Source organism: Schistosoma mansoni, chromosome 3 (assembly GCF_000237925.1).
Source record: "Schistosoma mansoni strain Puerto Rico chromosome 3, complete genome".
Classification (NCBI taxonomy): Eukaryota; Metazoa; Platyhelminthes; class Trematoda; order Strigeidida; family Schistosomatidae; genus Schistosoma; species Schistosoma mansoni.
Window position 1 is genome coordinate 8,595,402 of NC_031497.1, and position 26,463 is coordinate 8,621,864.

At 30.7% G+C, this 26,463-nt stretch overlaps 1 protein-coding gene across 1 annotated transcript in view; it reads left to right on the plus strand.

The window, feature by feature from the left end:
* Nucleotides 1-26,162, plus strand: part of Smp_129390 (putative vacuolar protein sorting-associated protein (vps13b)) — a gene marked incomplete at its 5' end in the record, with an annotated part of 32,436 nt that extends 6,274 nt beyond the window's left edge. The window contains 12 exons of the mRNA XM_018799118.1: nt 1,860-2,057; nt 4,313-4,744; nt 6,248-6,355; nt 8,096-8,361; nt 10,330-10,789; nt 12,796-12,921; nt 16,179-16,464; nt 19,095-19,710; nt 20,491-21,060; nt 22,638-23,090; nt 24,005-24,263; nt 25,306-26,162. Of these exons, the coding sequence (XP_018650939.1) occupies nt 1,860-2,057; nt 4,313-4,744; nt 6,248-6,355; nt 8,096-8,361; nt 10,330-10,789; nt 12,796-12,921; nt 16,179-16,464; nt 19,095-19,710; nt 20,491-21,060; nt 22,638-23,090; nt 24,005-24,263; nt 25,306-25,854 (4,323 nt within the window). The 3' untranslated portion in view covers nt 25,855-26,162. The remainder of the gene's footprint in view (nt 1-1,859; nt 2,058-4,312; nt 4,745-6,247; nt 6,356-8,095; nt 8,362-10,329; nt 10,790-12,795; nt 12,922-16,178; nt 16,465-19,094; nt 19,711-20,490; nt 21,061-22,637; nt 23,091-24,004; nt 24,264-25,305) is intronic.
* Nucleotides 26,163-26,463: the final 301 nt, after the last annotated feature.

Below are 26,463 nucleotides of genomic sequence, written 5' to 3' on the forward strand. Positions count from 1 at the left end.
TGCACTTCATAATTTCAAATAACTTGATCATTCGGTAGATAGTTAATAATACATACATTTTTAATTATATCCCTATGAGTAGAAAAATTGTATTTCTGACGTTTTGTCACCTAATGTAAGCCCCTTCTTCAGAGTGAACAAATAACCGAAATAAATTAACACAAGTTTAAATAGTATAAAGTAAACAATGCAGAATATTTTTAGTACAATCAAAATCATGATAGCAATACATGCTACTTTCAATAATCTCCAAATTGATATTAAAAATATCAAAATAATTCAGAAAGGGTTTTCCATTTATAAAGAGAAAAGGGTATCCGAAGCGTTTCACATAATGCTAAATCCCTCTGGAAAGAAGGCCTGAATATTCATCCAACTTAGACTGTTTATCCAAATAAACACATTTGACCTTATATATTTTTTAAGCACAGTCTACACAAACACATCTAGCTTCTACTCTACTACTTTGCATTACAAATATATACATTTTTCATACCCATATTCTGACGCACAAATTAATACAGTGACAGGTCATACAAATCCACTTTGATCAAAAATAACATTGACATATTCAGACCTATTATGATTTTGATTGTATTAAAAATATTCTGCATTGTTTACTTTATACTATTTAAACTTGTGTTAATTTATTTCGGTTGTTTGTTCACTCTGAAGAGGGGGCTTACGTCAAGTGACGAAACGTCAGAAATACATTTTTTCTACTCATTAGGATATAACTAAGCATATATTTATTACTTAAACGGAATTTTCCTTTTCTTGTTTGTTGATCAGTTTGAATAAATCCTTTCAGTGTTTAAACTGATTAATTCTCATTAAAATTGTACGTGATGATATTATTAATATGATTATATCATTTTGTGTACTTTTTTTCTGAAAAAGAGGAATTTTTTAGTTTTACATAGTTTATCAGAAGGGGGTTTTGTGGAGATTTCAATGATTTTATATAGTTGTGGATGCTCACTGCTGGGGAGTCCCACAATAGGACGAAACGGCCGTCCAGTGCTTCCAGGTTTTACATGGTGGTCTAGCTTCAATTGACTCATGGTCTCAACTTTACTTAGATTAGTTAGCTTAAATTTAAAATACTTCTTTTTCTATATTTAATTATTTTTCGAATTGTTTGATTTAATAATGTAAAGTGTGTAGTGTATTTTTAATGGATTTATCTATTTGTTAAGGTTTAGTCAATTTACTCATGATAAATAATTTATACGAGTGAAATTTTAAATATGAAGATAATATATATTTGGTAACTAATTTTATTGAATATATAATATTTGATATAATGACTAAAGTAAGGTTTGTACTTTCGGTTTTACTTTTGGGACTCTAAAAACTAGTTATCGAATAATGTATAACCAGTAGTAATGTTAGTTAGTTAGACTGAATATTGAACTCAGTTGATGTATTAGATAATAGATCAGTATGCTTCACGTCCGACCAACGATGAAGAATCAGATTAGACTTGAAAATAATTTGTTGACTTAAAATAAGGGCAGTTAACATAAGGTGAACTCCGAGTAGAAATCATCTGTGAAAGGCATTTATAATACTATATAGTCTCATATATTTAGGACACTTGGATGTATCTATTTTCACTAACTAACTAGTTATGTCTTACTTTCATTGACATATCGATTATGCTTTGTAATTTGGAAGTTCTGTTTACTGGATGATAGATACTATTATCCAGTTGCATGATCTTTGATATTGTAAAATAACATTCAGACTTGTTACTTGTCAGCTTGATGTTTAATGTCTGAATCGTTTACTTAATCACATAATTGTTAATTTTTGACTGTTAAGTGAAAACTTAAAATCTCGCTTCTGTTTAATAGGTATTTCTATGGTCTCATCCAGTTGAGTTACCGTGGCCTCTTTCCCTGCACAAACAGCATAATGATATTTTGTGTGCTTTATCCTTAAAATGGGAGGAAACCATTCCGTGTACTACTGAAGTTATTAATGGTACTTTTCAAATTCCTGAACTTTATTTAATTATCTGTTGTACTGAACCCAGTGGATTACCTGGAAAAGTACGTTGTAAATTCATTTGAGTTGGATATCGATGTTTGATAAATTAAATTGTTTAAATTCCCATCACATAAAAATCTATTTTCTTTTCTAAGTTATACTTTCAGATTCAACAACTAAATAGATTTCGTTCTAATTTAATATTTTAAAGTGTTTTACTCTAGTACTTGATGTATGAATAAATGAAGCAGTAGCTTAATGGTTAAGATATTCGACTTCCGGCTAGCAAATCATAAATTCGAACCTTACTATATTTATTTTGGTTTGGACAAGTGGTTAGTATCACTAGTTCTCACACTTAAAATATGGTTTGAATTCAAGTCAACCAATCCATATCTACAAAATGTATAAATACAGTTTTTCTGGTCCTGTTAATTATTTTTATATCATTGTTGTCCGGAAGCATTACTCTCAATCCTGCATTCTTAAATACTTTTAGTGATTTACTAATTCTATTATTGTTCATATGACATGTATGTTAGTTTTAAATCATTCCAGTGACCAAAGGTATATAATTAGATTATTTGTGGTCACAATTGTTTCTAACTTATTATACATAAACTCTTTCAGATTTTCGAAAAATTTCAAAAAATTTACTGCGCTATCGCATTTTATTTTCTAATAGACTTTTACTTATATTAAATGAATACCAAGTTTGGTCACCGAAATAGTCTTTATTATTTTCATCAGTTATTCAGCTGATGACTTGAAGTATATCAGGGAAAGATAGTCTACAGTTAGTACGAATAAAAAAGGTATTTGTAATTTGAAAATAACATATTAATAAGTATGTTCTCTACATTTTCAATGCCATAATAATATATAGTTACAAGGTAATAGTCGAACATTAACTCTGAAAATTATGTAGATATAATTCGAGTTAAAAATACTACAATACTTCAGCGATTCCTGACGTACTTACACAGTAAGAAAAGAAAGGCTGTTGTTATACCGAAGGGCTTTTGGTGTTTCCATAAAAACGTTAATAATGTATAACTTATTCTGTACTAGAAAGCACTATTTTAATTGATACTTGTTAATTATTTATTTACATCGCATATATTATTGATACTATTACATAGCAGCGGAATATAACCTCTGTGCATGATAAAAATCAAAATAAATGTTGATTTAAAGAACTTACTTTCTAATGATATTCAGTCGAATTTCTTGCATTACCAATGTAATGGTTATCTTCTATATCTAACTGTTGTCAATTGTTTATTTCAAAATCCTTTTCTTAGTTTTTCGTCATCAAGTGTCAGCACATATCTATTAAAAGTGCACCGAAACTAAAAGAGAAAAAAGTCAAAACACACGTTCAGTATCATTAATCAGTACCATTAAGTTTATAAACCTGGTATGAGCATCTAAGTTAACCCCTAAATTAAATCTTCATTCGTATTACTGACACTTCACACTTGTTTTATAGCTACTCATATCTGTGTCAGGCTCTAAATTGGTATCAATTGACTGAGTATTTTATAGCCTATTATTCTGTGTGCACTGATCAGTGCACTGGTCAGTTTCACAATCATTTGGTACTTTGATTTGACGCTTAATAATCAGTGCTAATATATACCATTGTTAAATCTCCTAAAGTATATGAGTCTGTATATCTAGTCAGATTTTTCACAATCTTTATCTTTCGTTAATTACATCTATCACAGAAAAAATTTCTAAGTATAAGATTTCATTTTTATTTGCAATAATGACAATGGTAAAATCCATAGAACTTAATTTTGCTATTTGGTCTTAATCGTTTTAATAAATTACTGAAATAACTAAGGTGGCTAACTGATAATTCTCTCATAGGGCCAACTCACAAATCCTAACCAAGTGTGAGTTGGAAATTAAAACCACAAACCGACTAAGGATGTAGATACATATAATGAAATGGAAACTAATGCTTATTTACAAAGTATTACAATTAAATAATATATCTACAAGTTTCTGAGTTAAATCTAAGAATTAGCGGCATTAAGACACTGATTACTTTTCCGTCCTGTTCGTCGTAACTGTCTTGGAGATTGCGGTATATGTTGCGTTTCCTTCTTCCCTATTAATTGATCACTCGAAAATAACTTTTGAATTGATTTATTTATCGTTTAAGCAACTACAAGCAATACCGCTAAAAGATCAGCTCAATGATGGATCTGTTTCTTGTTATAGTTTATATTCTACTTATGAATCAGTTTGTATGAATATTTTGATTCATATTTATGCACTTCTTTTTCCTCTTCTTTATAATAAAAAGATCATCCTACACTCTAATGTCGTTGTACGTAACTTGCTACCTGTATGCTTAACTTGTTCACTGAGTACTTCAACTAGTAATAGCCTGGGTAAAGAACGTTCAGTCACAACTGGAACAGTAAACAAGGATTTATCTAAAGCTTCGAATCAACATAAAACTGTCGATAAAAATTCTCAATTTACACAACAATTATTTCAAATTCCAACTGGTCCGACCATGGAATTTATTTCAACATCTGCTGACATTTCATCAGTTTATAAAAGTACTCATGGATGTGATTTATGCATATGTTTTAAAGTAAATAATGATTTCTATTCTGATAATCAAGTACAAGAGAATAATACATTGTGGTCAGATCCGCTGAATTTTAAGATACCATTACCTGATCAGCTGAACTCACGGACTGAAACAAGTCATAGAACTCTTATTCAAGTAAATCATTTATATTATTTATTGTAAATTGAATAATGTTATAATGATTTAATAATACATAAGTGTGGTTACTTTTTTTGTGTTGTTGTAAAAGATATCTGTGTAGCAACCAATTAAATGTTCATAAGACTGCTTGTGCTATTTAGCTTACAAATGACATGACTTAATTAACCACGTAAACAGCTCTGTATTAAAACATTGAATTTGTACAGATCTTTGTGATAACATTCATATTAGTCTGACACGGTTATCCTCTGTTATTGAGTCTTCTAGCCCAGAGGTAAATAAATAACTGTTAGTATTTGTTGAGTCTATTAATATTGCTTTTTATCTTTCAGGTTAATGTGATACCAGCGTCAATAAGTCTGGATATCAAAACTATAAAATTTTTTCGAGTAAATGCTGATAAAGCATACTATTGACAATTTACAAGTAGTGAATAGATTTACAGTTGTTCACTGGATTCTTAATTATGGTACACTGAATTTCAGTACACCGTGACAGCGAGACTTTCTAGTATTAGAATTCCATGTTTCCGAATCTACAGCACAGTGTGAATGTTAAAGAACAGTTCGTTTTAATGTCTTAGCGGTTTAAGAATAATCAAATTAGATATATTCAGTAAATGTTTCTTGAAAAGCATCTACTTGAAAATTCTAGACTATTTAGACAAAATATATTGTTCAACAAATAGAAACTGTTAGTTGAAGTACAAGGTGCATCGTGTAAACGAAAATACGACACGGACCTAATGGCATATAGAATGAAATATAAAGTATTTTTTAAATAAAGTATCTATATTTTATTAGCGGTGATCAGTAGCCCCAATAATTCATAATGCTCATTTTTATAATTTGTGGTTGTTTTAGTTAATATGAAAGCCGTGGCTGAACCGGAGCAGGCGGTTTTCTTAGGAGTCTATTACACTTCTGTTTGGAGTCACATTCTAATCCGTGGGATAGTGGAGCGATGTCAAGGTTTCTATCCACAGTCAGATTAAGTCTCTCACCTTTTGTTTTCCTCATTATCTTGAAGCTTGTATACACTTCTTCTTTAGAATAAATCATTTTCCAACTTTTCTGAATGTGCTTTCTGCATATATAAACTCTGTTTAAGCTCTGAATGTTTGTTTTACTAGTTTCAATATTGTTGAAACACTTTCGTTACTTAATACGTGGAGTTTTCCTAAAATGGGCTATAAACATGCTCAGGTTTAAAAGCACTCCGAGATATAGAGATTGATCTCCTGTCTACTGTTGTACAAGAGTATTCTGGGCTATTTGCCTAATAAAACTTTCTTGTTACTGCTAGTAGACAAATGTCTTTCACTAAAATTCAAATATGTTTATATACACACTTGTAATGTATTCACTAGAAGTAAGTTACGTTGTTACACTTTATAATTTCCTGTTGTTTATTTCAAGTTCTGTCGACGATCGTAGTAAATTAACGTATTTACTTTTAAAATAAAATTCTTAATACTGATTTTATTTTACTGTTCAGCTTACCTTAAATAATGAAAACAATACATCAAGTGGTTCCTCTATATTCTATGCTGTCATTACTGTTGAATATTATACTACAAGTTTTATTACTCCACCAATTTGCATAGTAAGTGGTTGTTTGAAAGATTTGAATTATTTACATTCGGTTTTTTTCTTTCTCTTTGTTATTGTTATCACTACCATTTATAAAGTGTTGTGATAATGTTGATCTAGGTCAGATCGCCACTGAAAACCTAAAATCACTGGGTGGTCGTTCCTTTCTAGTGCGGGACTCCCTAGCTGTTCACATTTGGGAATCAAACCCCTGCATTGCATAACCATTTTCCATTGCTTATGAAGTTTAGTTGTCTGACACCCCATATCGTTGAATTCCACTGGTCAAGGTTCCTCAATAGAACTCCAGGAATTACATCTAGAAGCTAGTTTCTAGTGGACACAAGATTATTATTGGCAGCGTTAGGTTTTGTGACTAGAATTTTCATAGAATTTATATGTTGATGTTCAAAGAAGAGTTGTTCCGAGTATTTAATTTTAATCATAACTATAAATAAAGTGTAAATGCTTTTACAGAAATGATGTTCTCACTCATTTTCTCGTAGTTGTTTTGCATTGAGTCATTGATTCTCAACAGCTTCCCATTAGTCATCAATTCATTTTGACTCACAATGCTTTTCATATTGATGTCAACACATACTACATAGGTTGCACAATCCATGATTTCCGTTTTTTCATTCTGAATATTTTGTCTCTATATTCATATCTATGTGTCGCTCTTTACCTATGTCTTTCATTCAATCTCCTTTGACGTTTTCTAAGCGACTCACTCATCATTCTGTCTATATTTAGATAATGTTATAATCAACTTTTGGTCGTTATAATAATTCATTTAAAACTATTTTGTTTGAATGCAAAGCGTTATACGTCTATCGGGTTTAACGGTTTTGTCAATTCATTTGGAATTATCACCATGATGGACGTAAGGAAGGTACATATCAGTGACCACAGAAGATAATAAAAATTTATTTACGTTAGAACTAGATACCTTTGGATGCCGGCTCAGTGATCTAAACGTTCGGTGCTCGTGTGAGAGACTGAGGGTCCTGGTTTGGGTTTTCAGTGGTAAGGGTAAGCACACTTCTAAGGAGTCTCATACTAGGACAAAGCAGCTGTTCAGTGTTTGGGAGTTTAACTTTGGTGGGTTTGCGATCTCTATAAGACCTAATGGTTCCCGCAACCCCTTTACTGATATTGGAATACTATTTCGCACAGATATGTTTTATTATTTTTTTCACAAAACTTTTTGTGCGTCACTAGAATAGAAATCCAATTAGTTTAGCTATTTGTTAGCCTCCAATTTATTCGCATAATTTCTGCAAGGGATGTGGCTTACTGTCGGTTGTTATACCTATAGACCAACTCTAAATTTATGACTACTATTGGTTATTATTATTATCTATTCGTTCTCTGCACTTTTTAGTATTTTACGTAATTATCTCCCATGTTGACAATTTCTTCCTTCTGTTCTTCAATATTTTGGTAACTATAATTTTCCATTTATTGATCAATTTTCTTTATTTAGGCTGTAAATACAATTGTATACATTGAACATTCCTTGTCTTGATTGAATTGTCTTTTCTTGCAACAATGTTCGATATTCTACTATCACTGTAATCAATTTCTAATTTAAAACAGTTTACTGAAGGTTATAGATGTAGTAGAAGTAACCATTCAACCTCTTCTTTGTCAACTTGTATATGTACAGGAAAAATTCTTCATGTTTATTACTTCAACATAAATTTCTAATGTTATAATCAATGAACTTTGTATGTTTCTTTTTTAAATACAGATCACTGTATCACCATTATTCGAGATTTTGAATTGTATACCGATTCCATTAAAATTGGAGAGTAAAGCAATTATCCCTCAGCAAATAATCAATACGAACTCATCATCAATTGAAATCATTTCACCTGCATTATTCAATCATGAAAACTGGTTAACATGTCAACAAAATAAAAATATACGAGATTTGTCCAATTCATACCTTCATGTATTAGCTAAACCTATTCGATTGGCTTATCATTATAATTTACTTTTGACAGGCACTCTACCGTAAGAATATATTTTAAATATTCTTTTTATTTTATAAATAATTTACTTCATCTTATACCGACTGCCGTATTATTTATTTTATCATTTACTTATGATGATAAATTGCACGGTAGTTCTCTCCGTCCTACATTATGGTTGTAAAGCCTGGCGTTGAAAAAAAGGGTATATTTATGTTTCCAGTATTTGTTTATATTTGCTTTCAAAACATTGCTCATTTTTATGTTGAAACCATAGAGTTAGAAACTCTGAAGTTAGACACAGAGTAATATGTAAGAATAGCAAATCGGTTGACAAGGTGGTAGATCACCATCGGCTGAAGGGTTTATGTTATAACGCGTGGCCTGGGATGCCCTGTTAATGTATAAAGTGATAATACCGCCAATTAGAGAGCAGCGAATCATCGATCGGATTAATGACACACGAAACTCGTACGATCAGTCTAGAGTACTTGTCGATCCTGCTTTCTGCCTAACCCAGGCAGTTAAGTCCAGAACACCAATAACAGCCTCCGCGGTATGAATCAATATATTCCAAACATACTGAGTTTATATACCAATTAAACAGACCACATCGTACCATAAAATAGAAAATAACATTTGTACAAGGTTCAGCCAAAAGTGGCTGCGAATGTGGGGAACAGTAACTAATAGACCGGGTATAATTCAAGAACGGTAAGTCACATAATAATAGTTCATAGGTCAAAATAAAGCCTATAATAAGAGGGATACGGATATGAATAGTTTAGTTAGTTAACAATTATACAATAAAAATATATTTATCGTATTGGTTCATAAATAGATCCCAAAGTTACCATTCACTATTCTTATCGGGACATAACAGTTTACGACATGTATTATGTATTTCCAACCACCATCTGCCTCCACGCATGATATTGGATAATATAAGAGTGATTTGGAAGAAAACTAGAGACAGTCACATAAAAATATGATGTCAGTCCACGAAGACAATGTCTGTTGAACGTAGCAGTGTATGTAGGTGGAGACCATCTAGTTGAGGGCCGCGTAATCGTCATAACCAATAGTCCCAGTGGCATTTGCATTCATTATTTACCTTCTCTTAGATCTTGAGTTCAAAAATTATTTTATATCTTTGATCCTACCGGTTCATTTTTTTCTTTTCAAGCCATACTATCTATGTCTACGATTTAATACTATCATCGATACTACTACTACCACTACCATTAATACTACGATATTCATCTCACCGTGGTGTGTCAACTTGAACCGACATATATGTTTTAGGTTGTATATTACTTATAACGGACATTTTGGTTATGCGTATTATATGATACACAACTGTCTGCATATAAATGGTTATAATTGAATGGATATTCTCATACCTCAGTGAATAACACGTTCATGGTGGTTACTTCTGGTTATTGAGTAATGTGTAGTTAGTATTGGGGATTTTCGGGGATTGAAGTATTATCACAGTTAAATCACGAACTGATTTTAGTTAGACCGCCATTGAAAAACCTGGGTGCTTGGTATGCCTGTTTCGTCTTAGTACGGCTCTCAGCACCGTGCATCGACGGCCCTGCACATGCGAATCAAACCCAAGACCTTCGGTTTCGGGCGCGAACGCTTAGTCTGCGAATCACTGAACTGGCATCCGACGGTATTAGGGTCGTGGATACGCACTACTGAAGATTCCCATACTAGCACGAAACACATGCTTTCAGGTTTTAATTATCGGTCTATCTGAGATCAGTTCATGATTGCAATTATGAAAATCCTACAATCTATAAATCCCTCATACTAATAATTTATAATTGCTGAGCTATGAACTCACGTAAAATAGAAATGTTTCAATAATTCACCCAAAATTTCCACGTTAATTAACGGCATAAATCACTGTGATTCTTTGAAGTCATAATGAAAATTGTATTGCTTTTATCAATTTTTTTGATAGCTACTCACAATTACCTGTTACTTTCTTTCTCTATAGAAATGGTGAATCAGTACTCTCACACCCAATACGTTTAACTGGTCATGAAATTTTGAAAAAGTTAGCTACTACTTATATGAATTATAACAATTCAATATTAAAACATCATCATAATAATAATTCAGGTGAAATTTTCTTAAAGAAATCTATACAGTTAAATAATTCATTACCAATTATATCAACATTAGGCATTATACCTAAATTCTCATTTGTCAATAATTCAATGAATGATTACTTGGATTATTTACGTAATGATAATGAAAGAAAATTAATTTACTCGAGTTTTTTACAGTACAGTCTACGAATTGTTTTACGTTCGCAATTATTATTAATAAATTGTTCAGGAATCGATTTACATTTGAAATTTTCATCTTTGAGTAATGATTGTTCCTCGTATACTGATAATAACTGTGAAATACCCCTTCAAGATAATAAATGTTTGGTCTTATCGAAAACGCAAGTGAGTATTTATTTAAGATGTTTAGGAAGTTAAGCCACTTGACAATTTTTTTAGAATATACTTATTAGGATAGCTGGATATTTGTTATACTTACAGAGTTATCATCTTTTTTCTTACGTATAGTGATGTCTATATTTCAGGATTGGATTAGGAAAGGACCTGAGCGTAAATAGACCTAGACATCGTATTCATTCACAAGAACAGTCACTGGTTATAAGCCTGATTTTTATAGCAAAATTTGAAACTATGGGTTTATTTTCTCGAAAGTATAGACTTTAGTGGTTAAAAACTTTGATATGTGAGTAGTAATACTATCTGCCTATCAAAGCCTTGGCGAATGAAATGGGATTTGAAATTACAAACTGACTTATGATGTAGTACTGCAATAAGGAGAACATTTAATTGCCTGTTGATTATCTCCATCTTGTTTGAATGCAGCTATTTTATAACGTTCTGGATTGAATAATTTGTTGCAACAAGTAACATTATATGATTGTTTGCTTGTCGTTAGTCTTTTTGTAATTCAGTCTTATCCCGCCCAGTATCGTACACGTATCCCAGCGATATTTTATTGCAAAACCAATGACTGATAAGATTTTGAAATCGATAGATCACATGGTTTTTTTAGATGAGTACATATATTGCCCTCGAAATTCAACCTCTGAATCCTAACCAAATGGATATCTGTATACACAGAACGATTATTCTGTTATCGTTTATATGTTTAATTTCATATCAAAGTAGTTTGACTACTAGATACTCATTAGAAAATAAGTAACAAATTAATGATAGGGCGAATGTTATAACATATGAAATTAGGTTACTTTTCTGTTCATAAGTTCAGTTTCATAATCATATATATATATATATATATATATATATATATATCTGCTTGGAAGTTGTTAGCCGTCCATACATTTGTAAATTATTCTTTTGCAAACGATTTTATTTTAAAGTTTACCGTGTTTAGGTATTTTACCTTACACGTATGTGAATCCGGAAATTCTTATGTTTAGTGGACCCTCATGACCAACCAATTTGATAATAGAGTCCACTAATGACACATACCTTCACTTTAACCAATTACCGGGGTTGACCGGGTAAAAGTAACCTTGGAAGGAACCACGAATATCTTTACTCATTTTAATCCAGAACGAAACTCACCGCTAGCGCGGTAGTCTGTTAGAAGTCGAAACACAACAATCAGATAATACTCCCATTCATAGGATTCTATACATTAATTGTCAGTATACAACACACAAGAGATAGGAAGCCGAAATTTGTACACAACCAAACCATAAGTGATAAAGTACGTTGCGGGAGATGAATAATCAATGAAAGATAATTATATAAAGGTGAGACCTATAAGAACAGTTTATATGTCTAACTGAGTCTTTTGATACAAGAAATATAAAAAATAGAATAATTTAAAAACTCTACGATGACAATAATATGTAATAGTTTTCTATTAAATAATCTAAGAACCCTCACTTCTCAAATATCCACTCCGTTCTTCCATACACCATGATAATTTACTTTATTCTACTTATTCATTAGTTTTTTATTTCTTCTTCCGGTTAAACTCTAGTTACTAACTTCCTACTCGCTTCTTATATCACCAGATTCAATCTACACTTTGACACGAACAACAGAAAAAAGGCGGAGTGTCTGTTGAAACTTTGCGAAAATGTGCGAAAAATGGAGTTTATTTATTGGCTTTCAGATGACCTTGGTCTTTCAGAAACTTCTGAAAACATACTAAATTCATTAACAAAATTAGTAATTATCTAGTCAAAATATAACGCATTATCATTTATGTTTTTCCAACATTTCTATTGAATGTTGACTGAATGGAATGTTTTCAGTCTTCTGGAGACTTTTTCAGGGGGATATTTCTAGGCACTCATCAGTTCCGTGTTAACACCATAACTTTAATATTAATTTATTATTATATACCTTTTCTCATTTACTCTTTTTTCCTTTTTTTTTCTCCTTTTCCGGTTCAGCGTCATTTTCAGTTAGGTGTTTCATTGAATAATGAAATATTTTGGTCTGAAACAATCACCATACAACCATTGAATTCATCGAATGAATCAGTAGAGGATAATCGAAAAAAGAATAATGATAAAGATGTTAATTTATTCTTATGGAATAATCAGCCTAAATATTTATCTTTTATAAATTCTTATAGTACAATTAGTATTAATATTTTAATTAAGGATAAGATGTTATGTTTAACCATTGAATTAAAATCAAACGATCAAATGAATAATGATAATGATGAAGATTATACTTTGACTAGATCAAATAATTTCATTATTACAATTAAACCAAGATTTTATATACAATACTGGCCTATGAATTATATTCCATTAAGATTTAAACCAATTATTATCCCTTTACAACATGGTAACGATTTGGAAATAAATAATTTATCTATTGTTCCAGTAAGTGATAAATAGTTTTTAATGTAACATTATTATTATTAATGGCTATATTCAATATTATATTCTGGTACAATATAGAATTCTCAGCATGAGTTATTTCAACAAGTTTCTTTTTACCAAAAAACAAAGAAGGGAATGAAAAAAGAAGGTGAAAAAAAATCTGAGTCTGTACAAATTATCAAATTTGAGACATACTTGAGAGTACAGGTTATTTACTAGGTTAACTCTATCAACCTGCTCATCACAGAGTATATTCGCTAGGTATGGTATCACAGAACTTTTATAGATTTGCTTGCGTGCATGGATTTTAATATATTTACGTCTCGTTCTACCAGAAGATATACAAGGAAAAAGATATGAATGAAGTGGATGGTTAGTATCTGATAAGGTAACACGTGCTAAGAGTTTACAAGACTTAAAATGTCTATCCACAAGCATATTGATAATGACCTCAAAAGATTCACCATACACCTTACCAACTGCCTTCAGCACTCTCCTCACTAAAGCAAAGTTTTTTTCTCAAAAGCCTGGGAAAGAATTATGGAGAACAGTAAAGAATAATAGGTAATATGCAGGAGTTTGCAAATTGTATGAGTAAATGGCGATCAATCCCAAAAGCATGCAACCTCTTTATGTAGTAAGTCAAACGGTAAACTTTTTTTGATAACATTAAAACATGAGAAGACCAAGAGAGATCAGAGGAAAATGTAACTCCAAGATAATTGACCTTCGACACTGTGTTTATCAAAGAGTCTCCAATGGCACAAGCATTATGGGATCCCAGAAAAGTGTATAGGTTCTCTCCATGTCTCAGGCTATAGTTAACAGCTTGACATTTAGACGGATTAAGTAAGAGACCATTACCATTCTCTTCTATGTATTCTGCTGGAGTTCATACCAATAGACTTATAGATTTTTGTATTGTCTAATGAATAAATAAATGAAAATCGCACTCACAGTCGTTACACTTTTGCAAATTTCATCCTGTTGTTTTGTCTAAGTTGACTTGTTTATCTGTGTTATAACGCGAAATATAGCGTATTGCGATAGGACTACACGAAATTCTACCGATTGACCAAATTTAGATATCCTAGTTCGACCCCAATACTGTTCCCCAACTCCAATAAATCAGAACACGGCCGTTAAATGAGAATTGTTTATGGGGTCAGCAGCAGAACAAAAATGGTTTACAGACAAGGCATATTTATACAGTTACGATGACTATTAACAGTAACCAATGGAAAGGAAGGACACGTAAAGGTTATAATTAGGACGACTCAAAATTGACCAATAGGGAAACGACACATGAAAGTCATAGTTAGGACACTGTAAATAATGGCCAATAGGAGATAACATGCGAATTATGTGAAGAGTCCGAAAACATACCATTTTACATTCGAGATAATTTTTGGGATATTCTTGTGAATATCCTAACAATCTGGTATGTAGATTTATAAAAAAACGGATGTAAATAAAACCATAGAACAGACATTACAGTCAGTATGCATGTTATCATTGAAAGATATGACATGTTTTACTGGTGTTTTAATCAAGTAATTGTATCGTAACGTATTTATAATGATAAGTAAACTCTATAAGCTTTCTTTATTGTAATGTAATCTTATTCCTATTTCATCTATATTCCAGTTAACTTCGTATACGTTTTTTAGAATAATCTCGTTGTATGATCAGATTCTCTGGACACAGCAATATTAGAAGTTGGATACGAAATATTTTGAGAATACATTTTATTTCTGACAAAATAATGTAGTAGGCCACATGTGTAAAAGAATAAGATCATAAGAAGTGTAAATTGTGCGTAGTGTTGTATGCTGAGTAGATGGATGTATAAATTAATTATGTAGTATGTGGATTGACTCAACAATCAATCGCTGAGTGATTTGTTGATTCAGTTCATATATCCTTAAATTTAATACAATAATAGACAAGCACATATAAGTATCCATACGTCTAGAAAGAAGAATAAGCTTGTATAGATGTACGTTCTAGATAAATTATTGGGATAAGAAATAGGCGTAAGTAAATTTTCAGTGAGTCACCTCAATTTTCAGTATATTTGCAGTATCTGGCATTTTTTCTTTCATTTAGTGAGTGAATATTGAACCTAAAAGCCTAACTTTCACTTAGGGATTTCATTTAAAGCCATCGTTTTTACCTTTTTCGCTTTTTCTATGCAGCGATTTGAGATAGGGTACAGTATTGTATTCAGAGAGGATGTATATGGATAGCTTTAGATGAAAATCACACTCTTATATCCAGCACTGACCCCCAAAGTAAACGGAAAAGGCTAAATATTTATATTCTGTTGAAAATTACATGAGTCTTTTACAGTGTGTTTATAATTTTACTTTGTTCAAGAGTTCCTAAATTAAAGAAAACAATCATTTAATGTCTTCATATTTCGTTACCGTTCCCTGACTTAAATCAATCTATTATTAAGCAATTTCACAGAATTCAAAAGTACTGATCTTTTCTTAGCATATCTAGCCTTACTATGCCTATTTAAAACTATGTAACAATGAGTAGGTAAAACTATAATTTATGAACAACTTTTGGGTGATACTAAAGTGATCTCAAGGAACTTTAACCACTTACTATAGTCAACAGGTGGTTAGCAATTATTTTACGGAATTAGAATTAAGATTTAGAGTTAGCAGGAAAGATTAGGAGTTAAAGCTATAGTTTTTATCATGAACTAAAATCAGATATAATCCCAAAATGTTATTTAACCATATGAATAAATACGTTTTGCGTCAAAATCTAAAAGATTCGAACTTAAACTTAATTGACTGATCTGCAAATTATAGTCTCGTCGTATTTATCATTTTCATTCTTCCTTAATGCAAACTAAGCTAAATTAGTTTACATTGTAAATTTTGTTTCGCATTCAATTATTCTTTTATACAAAATCCCAAATTTAGATATCTGCATTAAAGTTAAATGAAGTTATTGAAATTTCAAAGGAAGATAACGATAATATCCCCATTTTATGGTGGAATTTAAGTCATACTATTGACAAATCATTGTTCAATACAGAATTGTTGTATTGTATGCAAATTACACTTGCTTCAGTTGTTCAATCACCATGGTCAGAAGTATTTCCACTTCACAGAGTACCAAATATTTCGCATAATAAAATTCATCGAAATCCATTTTCTTCTATGCCAATATTTCTTAGTCAAGTGTCGATTCCAATAGTTTCGGAAAGTATGTATTGAATAATTTTACTAAGATGTTCAATTTGTTTAATTTTTTCATTGATTCATTTGATACTCTAGTTTGATAAAATTCTTCTTACCTTATATTATTTAAAATTAAATATTTCCTGTGAGGTGATCTAGCCATGTTTTATGAAGAAATGTAATCAAATATTTGAGTTTTAGTGCCCTAGGTCATTAATGATGTAGAGAAAATATAGATCCTACTTACGTCATAAATGTTTTGTCGACAAAATCCGTTAATAACAATGTGGATATGGAAAGTCGAATACAAGTGTTGCAGATATTTCATTTTCTTTGTATTCATTTTCGCAATATGGACAAAAAAAAAGATAAAAGGCGAAGGAAGATGTAACTGCTCAAAAGATTACTTGTTACAAGCGTTAATATAACTCACGATAGATAATCCCTAGTGTGACAAGGATAAGGACATTTGATAAAATAATAAATGTTCAGGTATACATGAGACATATAAGTGTAGGATAACAAGGACATGGATATAAATGGTATGTGTACTAAAGGTCACAGTTTCCTATGGAAGGAATATTAAGAAGATAAAAATATCTCAATAGTCACATGCTGTCTGAGTTATGGACGTTTTTCCAAACTGTAGGGTCAATCGCGTGTGTGTGTAATGAAACTGAAGCTGCTACAGTGTTACACTGTCTGAATAAATATTAGTAGTGTAAAATTAGTCTATTATACTCCAGTGATCCTCCGTATCTTTTCTTCAGAACCTAGAATAATAAACCACAAACATGTGATTTTAATTCAAAATATATGAATAAGTACTTAGTTAATCAGCTGGATCTTTTCTTCCATTTGCGTTGGATAACGCTACTGTACATTAAACTCAAAACGCATAATATAGAAACTAATCTTTCATTAGTCTATTGATATTATCCATAATTAAGTAGTATAAATCGAATTGTAAACTATCAGAGTGATATACACCTATGAAGGAGTGAAATGTATTTGTTATGGCACTTAACTTGGAAGTAACTAAGACTAAACGTATAAAGTAATTTAGCGGTTGACATCTTGAAAGTTTTAACTAATTTGATAATCTACTAACGACCATAGAATAGTGTTTTACAAGCTTCTTGTATGGCACTACAGATATATTAATACAATAAAAAACAACTCTCTACTAGTTTAATGATCTAGAAATACGATCGTGAATAAGCTATCAAGATGCCTGAAATTTGATGATATATGGAGAATCACAGAACAAGTGATCACTTTTCAGCATAAGTGTAGTGAACGAGAACACCAGTGGGGACAATCAAATGTATTCGAGTACAAAATTACAGAATCACTTAGTAAAATCTGTGAACCATACAGTAAATACTTCATTTGCAAAACGTTAATCAATTGTCTCAGACTTGATTGTTCCTTCGTTTCCTCACCAATCATTCTGTGTTCTCGTTCTCTTTTCTTCGATCTTCTTAACCTTCTGTCGCCAGGCATTTCACTTTAAGTTGATTATACATACTACTTATGTCTGTCAACATCAGTAGCACATACCACATAAGGATTAATAACGGCGAAAGTTATTATGTGCATAGAAATCACTGGTCACATACTGTACTGTAATATTCGTTCTTAGATTTTCCTTCTATCTCTTTAAAATGAATATTTTCATTGTATAAATATCAATAATAGGAACAAAACAATCTCTTTATTTTGTGAAACCTATTTATCACAATTTGTTTGAAATTTTATTTAGCAAATTGCAATTATATCATTGTTATTATGAGGAAATAACTCAATGCTTAGTTGGTTTTTAAAATGATCATGCCCATTTTCTGATGATGATATGTACAGTTTGAACAGTACAGTGCGAAAACGATCACAATAGTATAACCGAATTTACTTTATATATTTATTTAAATATTAAGCATTAATCTATTGATTTATTCCTTGTTTCTACCTCTTAAAACCTTTCTAATTTAGTGTTATTCATTGTTTATGTTGTTGAAAAAGTGTGCATTAACTTGAAGTGTTAATTTTGTATGGGGTGTGTGGGGGCTTTGGCTCATTGATTTAGACATTCAAGTTTCAGCTGCTAAATATCATGTTTGAACCTCTCTCCGCTTACTTCGATTCGGGTAATCGGATATTATTACTAGCCTTTACCGTTGAAATGTGCTCCCAAGGCATATACACCAATTTTCACATTAAAATTATTATTATTTTTATACCCCAAATTCGACTTCTTTTTCAACTTTTTTTCACCCATTTATGCTCATTCTCAAATCATCAAAGATCGAAGGAATAGAGATGTCAAATTCAACTATACACCGTATAATAAGACAATGATAATACCTAGATACTAATTATATATATATTTTAAACCCTATCTACCCTTTAACTTGAATTAGGCACTGATGATGTCAACAACGATAATGAAAGCTTTACAATCAAACTATCCGGTTGAAAGAAACTGACACTGCTAAGTACTTATTAGTTTATTATTTTCTTTATAATAATAATAGACGTAAAATCTTTATTTCAACTGATATTAATAAGTGATGACCGTAGTTATAGATAATATTTTATTACACTAACTTATATTGTTTTAAATGGGTTATTTACTCGGTGTTTTTATATCTACAGATTCAGCTCTCAATGTATACCCAAGTCTACTTATAACTACAATAAAACACAAATCTACAGGTCAAATAATCATACAAGTAGATAAAAATTCGATTTTACAAAATTTAAATCCATTTTCAATACATATTTACAATTATACTAATTCATCTATATACTCTGTTGAACTATTAGATCAATTATTATCATCATCAGCTAAAGATTTATCTACGACAAAACTATTCAACGATTCAATGAGGAACATCTTGAAGAATACATTTTTGAATTGGTATCCTCATAAAATTTATGCTAATTCACAATTGTCAATTATACCACAATGTTTATTAGAATTATTGTATATGGATAAAGTTAATCGTAGTTGTAATATTAATGATAATAATAATACTGAAGGGATATGTTTAAATTTTTTACATCCATCTCAATTCACTAAACTCGAATTAAATCTAGATGTACAACAGAATGATCATGTAAAAGATCTTATTCATATAAATCTTAAAGAATTATGTACTTCTATTCATAAAACAAAAGGTTTATGGGAAAAAGAAAAATTAATCAATGATCATTTATTGATTAAATTATACTTTTCAATGAATGAAAATTCATTTGGTTTAATTATACAGTTAATTGATAATAATAATAATAATAATAATAATCATGGTTTTAATCAAAGAACTATTGATCAATTACTATCACCAACCATAAATTCATTCAACTACTTAAATAAGATTCATTTAACTATTAATCAATTTTGTACCCATTTAATAATAATAAAAAATCAAAGAATCAATCAAAAAAATCAATCATTATCCAATAATTTAATAACAAAATATAAACTTGCTGAATTATTACCACCAAGAGATGAATTTATACGTTTAACAATCATTAATTTAAGTATTAGATTTAATAAAAATTCAATATTGATCAATAATAATAACCAATTATATAATCAATATTTTATTATTAATAAACAATTAATTATTGAAATATGTTTAAAACATTTACAATTGGATAATTGGTATCATTCATGGACTAATGAATATGATTTTCCAGTAATTATACAAACTATTCAATTAAGAAAGTCAAAAATTATATGTCAAATTATATTTAATTCATTATCATTATTATTATTTAATATGTTCAATAATAAATTATGTCATCATTTATTAACAAATTCTTCACCAATTATTACATGGTACTTGTATCCACCTAATTTAGATGTTTATTTAGAAGATTCATTGATTTATGATATTCTTGGAATATCTAATAATTTAATACAAATTTTAACTAAATCGATTAATAATAATAATAATAATTTAATTAGTTCATCATTGAAACCGACTGATCAAAGTTATTTCTTATGTAACCAATTAACAATTGATTCATTTAAAATTAATTTAAGTTTACATGCAATGTTACGTTTGTATTTATCTTGTCATTCAGCTCCATTGCATTTCACTTCATTTAAACTGATTAATATTGAGAATGGGTATCTTAATAATAATAGTAAAAATAATGTTGATCCTTATCACCATCATCAACAACAACATGATTCAAATATTTTATCTGGTTCATTAATTTATTGGGATTCCGTAAAATATTTATTAACAATGCATTGTATTACTCAAATATTATTTCGCTCTGGTTGGTTAGTTGGCAGTTTAGATTTATTAGGTAATGTAACTGGTTTATTGTATTCTTTGATTAATGGTCTTAATGATTTAATATATTTACGTTCATCAAATGAGGATGATGAGAATAAGGATGGTGAAAATGTTACAATGATTCATTTGTCTGATACAAATCTATTTATACGTCAACAAAATATTGATTTCCCGTCTTCTACTATGGCAATGTCTATTGGTTCTGTTGCATCTGATTCAACTACGTTTCCATTGAAATATAATCGAAATGTTGGATTTTTATATCGTCTTACTCAAGGGCTTAATTCACTTACACGTCGAGCGACTGGGTAAATAAACAATTTTTATTCATGTTTTTTCAATGTATACTACAGTGATATATCATATGATATAATTAACTCGTTCTCCAGGTTCTTGGATATGAGCTACAGTCTGTGTGGGAGCTAATGGTACTACTCGCTTTCCCAAACCGAATCAGGTTGAGGGTGGCTCGAACCTACGATTTAGTGAATGGAATTCGGACGCCTTAACCACTATTCCACCTCTTTCTCACCTGAAGTCTAGAAATTTGTACACTTTCTTAGTTGTATGTAACGTAAACATACATTAGAGATTTGGTAATTGACCTGTCTATTAAACACTCACGCGAACTCAGATAATAAAACTGTATTGTACAAAATATACATTAATCCTATGAAAACTCTGGAATACTCTCCCTACTAACGGGGTTTGACCCCCTGAGATTTATCTTTATTCCCTAAATGGCAAATGGTCTCACATGAATGATTTGAAGATGATATATTGACGATAAATCGTAAAGCGATAAGGGAGAAAAAACTGATTTTTGAGGACTTGAATGTATACTTTGAACGATGAAAACGTAGACACATTAAGTTTATTGATACAAGTGGAGAGTGTTCTTAAATAAAGTTTTATAGTTGAGGGGTAATACTCAGTCATATGTTAAGCTTTTAAATGTCGACTTTAGTGCCTAAACTTTATTATTATGAACTTATATTTGTTAGTTTGGGCGCAACAAGGACAATATAGGATTCTTTAACTAACTAAACTAGAAAGACTTCGTTATTTAACATCATTATTTTTTAGACGTTAAGAAAAAAAAGACATTTACACTGCATTATTCAGGTACCTTTTCGGATAAATACAATATAATAGGGATTAATTCATCCGTAAGACTTGAATTAGCTGTAGGTTTCTGTTAGAAACCTTCAAGAATTCCTTGAAAAAGTCTTCTGCAACCAAAAAAAGACTGTAAACACCCTGTCCGATCAACGTCATTTGAAAATCTCTGGAAATGGATTGCTTGTCACGCGCTGCGTGGATAACTACTTATTTTTGCTAAATGTTAGTGTTTCTAGAACGTCAATGGCATCTATAACTCTATCAATACCCTTTCTTTAAATAGGCTAACTTCAGAAATAAGTCTTCCATTATTCCCTTCGGGGTTCAAGTTAAGACAATTTTGTAAGACTCGCAAGCAGTTTGGTAATCATTTTCAAGCGTCCGAGTACCAGACTTATCAGTTTTAGCTTATACTTAATAAAACGTTATACAAAATGTACTCGGAAATTAGGACTTTGAACTTTATACTACCTTTCTTCAATACTTTACTAAATAGGAAAACTGTAACCTTATAAGATATTAATATATTCAGTTTTGAACATTTATCACTACTTTCAATACTTTTAAACGTGTTAAATTTCACTAGGAGCGGAACGTTTATTCATTCAATTATTCGTTACATTTTGCTCATAATGTTATTTAATTAAAATACTTTGCTACTTCAATTGAGTACTAAAAATAAGTATGATTTATTATTATATGCTCTTATAATGTATTCTTTTAGATTTCAACACTTTATACTTTGTTTTGTATTTAATTTCAGTGGATTATTGTTGTCTATCAGTGGCATAGCCTCTAGTTTAGCTAGAAACTTAGATTATCTTTCTTTTGATCCTCATTATGAACAGCATCAAGATCATATTCGACGACATCATACACCTAAAGGATTTAGTGAAGGAATTCAACAAGGATTAAGTAGTTTAGGTTTGTGTTTATTGAGCGCTATAGCCGGAGTGGCTGACCAACCATTACAAGCTATTTTTAAAACAATGGACAATACAACTGTTTCATCAGATAATATTTTCAATTCATCTGTTGACAATCAATCAACTCCGAATTTCTTGTTATCTACTCTTGGTGGTTTTGGTCGTGGTCTTGTCGGAGTGGTCACTAAACCTGTTGCTGGAGCTGCAGAATTAATTGCTCAAACTAGTAAAGGTTTGTTGCATGGTACAAACAACTCAGTAGAGATGATTATACCTAGTAAATATGGAGAGTAAGTATGAATGTGTTTATTATTACAAATTTGTTTGTTATCCTAACTATTATTTGTGAAGATATCATACAGTATTTTTTCCAAAATCAGTAATCAACTTTCATCTGTATCGTTTTGCTTCTCGAATCTAGTATATGACAGATAATAGGCGCATATTAATATATCAACTTAATATAATTCAATGTGAAACTAAACGCTTCTCGAATTGTAACACTGTTCATTTGTTTACTTTCTGACCCAATTGATACACTTCTGGTGGTTTGCTTTGAATTGACTGAAAAATCTCAGCTCTAGTTGTATGGTTTGCTGGCATTTAACTGTTTGTTTGAGCGTCTAATACACTTATGTTGGTCTATTGGGAAAGTCTTGAAATCTCGTCAACCATTCAGTTAATTCTCCAGTCCCAATAACTACGTTCACAGTACAGTATTTGAAGTTGCAACTATAATATATTTTTCGACTTTTTCTGACTTAAGTATCGATACATTTTAGTTTAAACTCCCTAAACTCCTTTGCATTAACTGTATCTCGACGTAATGTTGCACATGTGTGTGTTTGATAATTTGACACGTCAGGTGAAACTAAGCAGAGATTGCTTATCGAGCGTAGACGTTTATGTCTGACTGTAATAAATTTATGGATTACTTTTATATGTAAAAGATTGGATCCTACTCGGATTACACCTTGTGTTAACTGCTCTTAGTTTGTTTCAGTAAATGATTATCTTGACCCATTATTCAGACTTAGAGTATTTGTGTAGATATGATCTATTTAGGGATCCGTTTATTGCCTAATTTATCGATCAGGTTCCCAATCTACTACTGATTCTAATTATTCAGTTCATCATGTGTAAGACCGATAAAACACATTTCTTTTTACTGTTATATAATAACTGTTCCCTCTATTTTGCCTAGACCATATGTTTCATCTGAAATCGGTTTACGTTTACAATATCAAAATGTAGACGTTATGATACTCAATTACTGGGGATCAATCGCACTCAGATATGTACAGCCAAACATTTCAACTTCTAATTATTATGACAATCAAGAATTATCAATCTGCTCTTGGTTTATTACTGAAATTTATAATCACAATAATGAAAATTATTCTATAGCTCAGTCACATATTTTAAATGATACAATTCTTTGGATATCAGCATCATTAGATCAGGTAAGTCAACTGAAATTATCCATGACAATTATTAATGAAGCTGTATATTACGTATAGGCTCTTTAAGCTTTAGATGAAACCTTTGGTTGTATTGATCAGATAGGTCGGGAAGAAAAATATAAACAAAATGTGTGGTAGCGTATTATTTGGTTTGTATGTGTTTAAACAATAGTTGTATTTATAGTGTTTTTATCACTTCGGGCATTTCAACAGTACAACTTCTGTTATCTTTTGAGAAATTCTTTCTACACGATTTTCGTACCGTTTTAAATACGATTCTTAAAAGTGTACACTATACAAGGCTTTTAATCGGATGCATGTTTGAGTTTCTTTGACTCAGTAGTATATACCAACTGCTTTTCGGATTGTGTATTTTGATATAGCAATCTAATTCAGATAGTGCATTCCTTTTTTTTAAATTTCCTATTAATATTAAACATCCTTCATTCCCTGCCACCTTTTACTTTGTTTTTCTGCTCATTAGTTTTCTCTTTTTCTCTCTCCCCCTATGATATGTGATGTGAAATTTAACAATTTGTCACTGACATACAACTAAGCTAGATTCTAGTTTATTTTTTATAAGGCCGTAATTTTGCTATTTGCATTCTTTCTTAATGCCTTAATAATCTGTCGTATAAAATAAAACAATAAATAGGTTAAACAGCGAGGTAGATTGATATACCATGCATTCGTGGTGTTCAGCTTTCAATTGTTAACTTGTAGGTCCAAATCCCCCACTCCATCCACTTCAGTTTGAAAAACCGGGTAGTACGACTTAGCTTGAGGCCAAGTATACGAATATTTGCGTGGTAAATGAGTTCATCAATTAAAATAAATTTGTGTTAGTTTTTATATATTTTACCAATCACTAACTTCAAAGTAAATCAACTAATGAAATGGAATTTCTCCTTTTAGTCATCGAATACCAACCAACAAACTAATACGGTAGTTGTTTGTTACAGTCTTTTTATTGAATTCAGTTAAAGGTAACCTGTATCGCTGGATATTTTACCATCTAAATGTGTACTATTTTCTTTTTCAGAATATTGTTTACGCATCTGTTATCACAAATGAAATTGATAATTCTTACTTTTCATGGTTTAAACACTTTCCTAATGAAGTTTTAAAGCGTTTCATTGACAAAGTCATCAGATTTGACTCTAAATTCGTGGAAATAATTGATAAATCTGTTAATGACAAGCTTTCATTAGTAAATACTTATAATACTTCTGAAAGTGATATGAGTAATTCACTCAACAATTGGCCCTTCGGTATTTCTATCAGTGATTCTTGGAAATGGATTGATCATATCCAATTCACTTCATCAAATGACATAGACTGTTTAAAATCAATTATTCAAAAATTCTGGTTGATAGATGAAAGATTGGAAAAATCGACACATCAAAATAGTACAGAGTTAAATTCTGGTTCACTTCAAGAACAACATACTATTCCTGATAGTAATTCTGTTGATTCAAAATCAGATATGAATTCCGCAGATCTTTTTTCATCTGATCGACATAATTCTAGGTGGAAACGTGTTAGGGAATATTTGATAGGTATGAGTTCTAACGATCTTATTCATATCTAACTATGTTTTTTTGTACGTCTCTGTTCTTTTGTTGTTTCCAGTAAAGATAAAACACTACGATTCAAATTTTCTTGATGTGATAAGTTTTCTAGCAAATGTGATTCTCACCATAATATTTTCATATCTTAGTAATAAATTCTATTTTTTTTACTCCTTCTGTACACATGTTTTTCTTCAAAGTTGGACATTTCTACATTTTTAAGCTTTACGTCAGTTTTGTTAAAAGTTCTTAGATGATTTACAAACAGTTATGTATATATTGAATGTTTTGGGAACGAGAAGTTTAAATAAATGGTTTAAGCTACAAATTTACATAATTCTCCGATCTATTATGTGCTGCACATATATTTCTGTAGATAAATCGGGAGATATTAATCGAATTCAGTTTCTTTGATTATTCGGTATTTTCGCACATTATAATTAGTAATTAGTAACAGCTTGAGAAAGCTAGTCCCCGTCCAAACTCAGTAGCTCAGTGGATAACTCGTTTGGTGTTCAGAGCAGATATGCTTGATGTTATTACGAGTTCACCTTACTCGGCAAACGGAATGAAGGTCAATAACACAGTGACACGATAGGCTATTCTAATCCGTTTGTCCCCGGCCCTGC